The sequence below is a fragment of the Temnothorax americanus genome, unplaced genomic scaffold (genome assembly GCF_048541705.1).
Source record: "Temnothorax americanus isolate GAGA-0224 unplaced genomic scaffold, ASM4854170v1 Scaffold206, whole genome shotgun sequence".
NCBI lineage: Eukaryota > Metazoa > Arthropoda > Insecta > Hymenoptera > Formicidae > Temnothorax > Temnothorax americanus.
In genome coordinates, this window is record NW_027509346.1 from 89,858 (window position 1) to 95,857 (window position 6,000).

The window sequence follows — 6,000 nt, forward strand, 5'->3', positions numbered from 1 at the left end:
TTCTAAAAGTATTACAATTGGATTTCAAGATTGACCTTGTAATTCTGACGAGTGTATCTGTCGAGGGTAGACACGGGTGGATGCAGCCTCAGACTTTCGAGTATAGTTTGGTCGAGATATTTCATTTCTTGGAACGCCTCGTATGTCCAGCCATGTTTCTCGATCGCACTATTAATGTCCTTCCTGGCAAGCTCCTGATACTCTGGATGCTTCGACAGTTCCATGAGGGTGAAGGATGTGCATGTAGAGCTCGATTCAAAGCCGGAGAAAAAAGTACCGGACTGATACAGTAGATTGTCTCCCTCGAACTCTGTGGTAAGCATTCAGTATTTATTGCTGTCTTTATCTCCTTTATCTCTTTAATTATAATAGCGAACATTTAAACGTCGAAATAAACAATCACAAGTGTTTTTAGAGGAGAATTAATAGATATTGTAAGAAAATGTTGAAAATTAGTAATATGATAATAATAAATACGATAATGGAATTACATAGGTTCCTAATCTCTAATTTTATGTCAATAATTCAGTTAGTTTAGTCGATACGAAATCATGAATTTATTTCTTAGCCAATTAAAATCGCAAGAGTAATATTTACAGTGTCAAAATGCAAAGAGTCACACTAACTGTAAACGGGATTCTGCTCGCCGTTTTTTATTTGGATCAGCGAATCGATGAAATCGCCTCGTTTCTCGCCGGTCCTCTCGCGGTTCTCCATCGCCGTCCAGAAGATTTTTTTTACGAAAGCAGAGTTGAAAAGCATCCTTGTACCGATCACTTCCACCAGTTCGGGCATGAAGAACACTGTTACGAGGGCAACCATCCTCTTGAATCCATAAAAAAACTGCTGAACTGCAGAATTATTTCCAAGTTACATATGATGAATCATCAGCATTTAAAATCTTTGATCTGTTTAAATGTAGATCGATGATTTTGCCTCGTAGATTTCAAAAGACAAAAACGAACCAAGCAATTTATAATTCAAAAAGTTGCAATTTATAGTAAATTGTTTTTTTTTTCTATGATTTTATTAGCTTTACTACTTACTTGACTTGGTTCACTTCTGCTAATTTTTTAAACGCGTAATACGTTAAGTCGAAAACAAGTACCTGCGACCGAGAACTCAGTCGGATAGTAGAAGGAATCTATCTTGGTGCCGAGCGCGATTGAAGCGATCAGGTCGGTCGTGTACTTATAGTTGAGATCTTGGGCGTCCAACATCATCACGCTGTCGTGATTCGCAGATTGATCTTTTATATATTTCATCATGGGCTCTGCGGTCTCCAGCATCAACGGCAACATCTGCTTTAACTTGCCCCTCGTCAGGGTAGGAGTGATCTTGGTTCGCAGATATTTCCAGGCCGGGTTCTTCAGACCAAACAGATTTTTCATGCCGATACTGTCCTTTTGATTGGAGCCGGCGAAGTGGCGATCGGAGAAATTGTCAAAGTCGCGGATCATGAAGTGCTTAATGACATCTGGATCGCGTAGCAGCAGGCACGGCTTGTGGAAGATGTAGAAACCGACAAAGGGCGCGTCCGGACGGGCCATCTTGTGCAGGTCACCGATGTGCCATCCCGGTGCAGAACGGAAGAGCACGGCATCCTTGAAGTTGCCGAAGATCAGGTTGGGAGTAAGGAACTCGACGCCGCGTCTCTTCCAGTAGTTCACTTTGTAACTGAATGATAGGCCAATATTATGCATATAAAATAAAGCAGTTCTTATTTTAATTTTGAACACAATTTTAATCAGCTTCAGTTTGAGGCTCAAAAAGTTATTAGTAATATTAAAAGTAGATATATGCACGATAAAATCAAAGCAATAATTATTATTTAATCTAACTTTTTATAATTTAATCTAAATGAAAAATCTAATTTTAAATAACTATTAAATATTATCTAATCACTATATATATATATATATACTTTTACTCACCTAGCATATATCCAGAATAGCACTATCACTGTAACGATGAATATGAGAGTGATCAGCATGATGTATTGCCTTTTCTTTCACGTTTAAGTAACTGACTCAAGCGGACTTCTCCACCGGCTTTATAAACGATAAGCGATTGCTCGCCTACTTCATAGTCCTATTTGGATCATGCAATGCGTTGAAGAGGGACGAAAACAATTGTGAGAAAGCAGAGTAGCTGGAAAAGAAATTCATGAAGTTACACAGCAATCGCAGTCTTTTCCTTATCGCTTCCTATCCTGTTCAATAATCTCGATAATCATCGAAATGACATATATTTCGTACAATTACAGATAAAGAAAAAGTGAAATGACGAATAAATCTCTTATTAACAGATAGTTACTTTATCGTCAGTTTCGGTACGAGTCGTGCAATTCTTTGGGGATTTATATTTGTCTTCAAGGTTCTTTTTTCAAACGCACATTTTTATCCTTCAAATACTCTTTTCCTGGGTTATTTAGTTCTGAGAGTGTTATGTGAGTGTTATCTGAGAGTGTTATATTTTCTATATTATACAGGAACTTTGAACTTTTACATCTTTTATTTTTTGTATACACACAATAATTTTCGTGTTTGGAATATCTCTTTTTCTATTGCTATACATATATCGCGGGATATTATAAAAGACTATTATTAGAAACTGTGACACTACTTTAGATCTTAATCTTTGGTGACGCAGTTTAAATATAACAATCATTTAGAAATATTTAAAAAAATCTCTTTATCGCAGAATTATCTTTTCGCGGGATAGAAAGACAGAAGAGGAAAATCGCACGTCATACATATACGTTGCTCCGATGTTTCATCTATCGGGATGTTCACAGCGAGTTTATTCAGAGAAAAGGAGAAAGACTGAGTTAGTCAATACGATGATAATTTATGATAATTCAAATTTTGCCTTCTTTGTACGCTTGCGCGTTTAGGAAAGTCCACTGTCTTTTTAATTGTATATCAAAATTATTAAGAAAGAGGAGTTAATAATGGGTATTGAAAGTAATAACGCGCGGTGTTGGTGCGTGACGAGTTATCGAAATGACAATGTTTAATTTTTAATTATAATTTATAATGCATAATTATAATTCGGACGTTTTGGCTCCGTTTTGAGCCATCTTCAGTGATGTTAAATAAAGTAAATTAAAAATAATTTAATAATGTAATTTTTTTTATGCTCTCCGTTGAGCAAAAAATGAGTGTTTCAAGATTGAATGATCAAAAAGCCATGTAGTTTAAAACCAGACGATTGGCACGTAGTTTGACTAAATGATCATGGTCTGTAATGTGATCCGCACCTAAACACGATGATTAACGAATATGACAATAGAGAAATCAGAGCCTGTTTATCATATAGTCGAGAGAATGTGAAGGTAAAGTCGTAGAAAATTACATCAATTGGTCAAGATATGGTAAAAAGCAATCGATAATATAATAATTTTATGGTCGAAGATAGTCATATATATGTTAATTGAAAGATGAGAACTGTGGAATATGGCTAGAACAATAACTAAAGTCGAGGAAAATTAGTAATAAATAAATAACAGAGTGAATAGAGTCATCGATGTCGTAGGTCACAACAGTATAAAAACATACAAAGTAGGTAAAAGTAAATAAAGTAAATAAATAATAACGTTCAAAATGTGCAAACAAAAATAAAGTAAAATCAATAACATCCCAGCAAACGAAAAAGGATTAAAAGATATTAAAATTTTTTTAATGCTTTTGAAACCCTTTTTTGGCGGAATTAGATGAAATTAGATGGGGGATTCGAAATGAGATGGTCCAATCCCATAGAATCCAAAAAAGAAATTTTTAATTCCATCCAATTCTATGGAATCCGTAAAGAAATTGCATGGCATTAGATGGTTTAAAAAATTGTTTTAAATTCCTCCCGTAATGACCACACACACACACACAATTTTATGAAAATAGGAAAGGATAATAAATTTTAATGCTTTTAGATAAACGTTTATTTTTGTGGTCGGACGACTGGCGCCGTGTGGGCTTATGCAGGATTCACATTGCGTCCGATCACGTCCGATGTTCGACGTACGACGATCCGACATCCAATAACAGAATTTATTATTAGAGACAAAAATTTCCTATTGGATGTCGGATCGTCGTGCGTCGAACATCGGACGCAGTGTGAATCTTCCATTACCTTGGGAACTCTTACCCTAAGCAACTAGGCGCCTGAAAATATCCAAAAATCTATCTTATTCGGTCCCGTAGGGAGTCTCCCTATATACCGGTCGGTGCGGAATTTTGAACTCGAGAGAATGTGCGGGCGATGCGACGCCAAGCGGCGTTGATGCAAACTACCCACTTTCCGCGCGGGCGTGTATCACTGGTGGCGCGTATCGCCACATTGGTTTAAAAGAATATTTCCTTGATAGAAGCCATTTAAGAAGTAATTTTCTTCAAGAAAGTAAAATTTTGTCATTAAGAAAAGGAAACGTTATAACCCACAAAAGTCATATTTTATTCAAGAAAATGATTACATGGCTCTTAAGAAATTATTTCATTGAATTTAAATATTTATTTTCTTGGCGTATAGATTTTAAATATTACACTCTTAAAAAAATGTTACTACATAGAAAAAAATTATTTTTTTGTTTAAGAATAAATGTTTACTTATAACAATATATTAAGTGTCAAAGAGCATATAAATTTCAATTAAAAAAATTGTCATTTTAATTCTAGAAAACATTTTCAAAGATGTAATTTTTAAAGTAAAGAAAGTTATATTTCTCATCTTGAAATAACATAATAATTTACTTTGTTTAATAAATAATATTCTGTACTTCTCTCATGAATGTATTGACTATTCTTTTATTTTCATGTGTAAATTGTAATGCGCACGACGCCTCACCCACACCACGGCGAATTTTCGAGGGAGTACCGATAACGAGAAGGGTCCGGGAGAACCAAGGACCGAGGAGGGGTGGCGAGAGCGGAAGCTAAATGGATCACGGGCGGCGAGAGCAACGCGGCAGGCGTGCGGCGAATGAGGCAGCGATGGACAAGGCCGCCGATAGCGGGGCCCCAGGTACTGGGGAAAACTCGGCCTCAGCAATCTGCCTCCACAAAATACCGGCTCGCGGGGTGACTGATCACCGCCCCGAGGTCAACCGGAGGCACACCGGCCAGAACGAAGTCCAGTCCGCTGCCCAGGGACAAATTGAAGAAGTCGCTACGCCGTCGAGGAACCGTTGCGCGCCCCCGAAGGATCCACCTTACGACGATTCTACGTTAGAATATCGCGCGAGCTTGCAAGCTCGCTCTCGATTGGTTGGCACGCCCCTACGGAAGGGGGTGTCGCATCGATTCCGCTATCGAGCGAATCTAGCGAGACACTCTCTGGGCCCGTATTCCGTTACACGATATGAAAAATCTGCGCAACGACACTTATCGAACCGACAATTGTCGGTAGGCAGGAACGGAATACGGGCCCTCGTCCGTCGGCGAGTCCGAACGTTCTTCTTAAGATACGCGATAGCCACCCCGAGTCGGGAGAATCTGTTACGCTGCGACAATTCTCGTACACGGAGAGAAAAAATAGGGAGTAATCCCATAGAGTTCTCCTAAATATCACATGGGCGCGAATCGAGCCTAAGGTCCGACTGCGCCAGTAACTGTACCGGTGGCGCCACCGATTTTCTACTGACAAATTATTGCACTAATATTTCCAGCAAGCTAACCTGAATTTTTCAGTATCGCTCATGGAATAGCTTCGGGTCGAAACAACAGTACTGCAGCAGCAGCGCGCTGAACGTTTTGCATGCGAGCTGCATCGTGATCAAAATAAATCTTTGCAGTTATACATAATATGGTAAATCTGAAGAATAGTGGCCTCCTCACCGATTTCGTTCAACTTGGACTTAATCGACGCGTTTTTGCACGAAACGACCGAATCTGGCAGAAAAAAGGGTCGCTCTGCCCCGCGAAGCGAGATATTAACGGTTAAAGTTGACAGGAATCAGGTTATGATTCCTGTCATACCGACGAGATGCAGCGACTACGACCATGCCCT

At 38.6% G+C, this 6,000-nt stretch overlaps 1 protein-coding gene across 3 annotated transcripts in view; it reads right to left on the reverse strand.

The window, feature by feature from the left end:
- The window catches only part of LOC143897622 (cytochrome P450 6k1-like), a 32,003-nt gene extending 28,725 nt beyond the window's left edge, over positions 1-3,278 (reverse strand). The window contains exons 1-4 of one of the 3 annotated variants that reach the window (XR_013256966.1): positions 1,935-3,278; positions 1,109-1,677; positions 627-851; positions 36-310 (exon numbers count right to left, since the gene is read on the reverse strand). Coding sequence is in view for 2 of the 3 variants with exons in the window: in XM_077406430.1 (XP_077262556.1) it covers positions 36-310; positions 627-851; positions 1,109-1,677; positions 1,935-1,993 (1,128 nt within the window). In the remaining variant the exon portion in view is untranslated. The remainder of the gene's footprint in view (positions 1-35; positions 311-626; positions 852-1,108; positions 1,678-1,934) is intronic. The other 2 variants (XM_077406431.1, XM_077406430.1) reach the window with 2 other exon arrangements.
- Between the last annotated feature and the right edge of the window lie 2,722 nt (positions 3,279-6,000).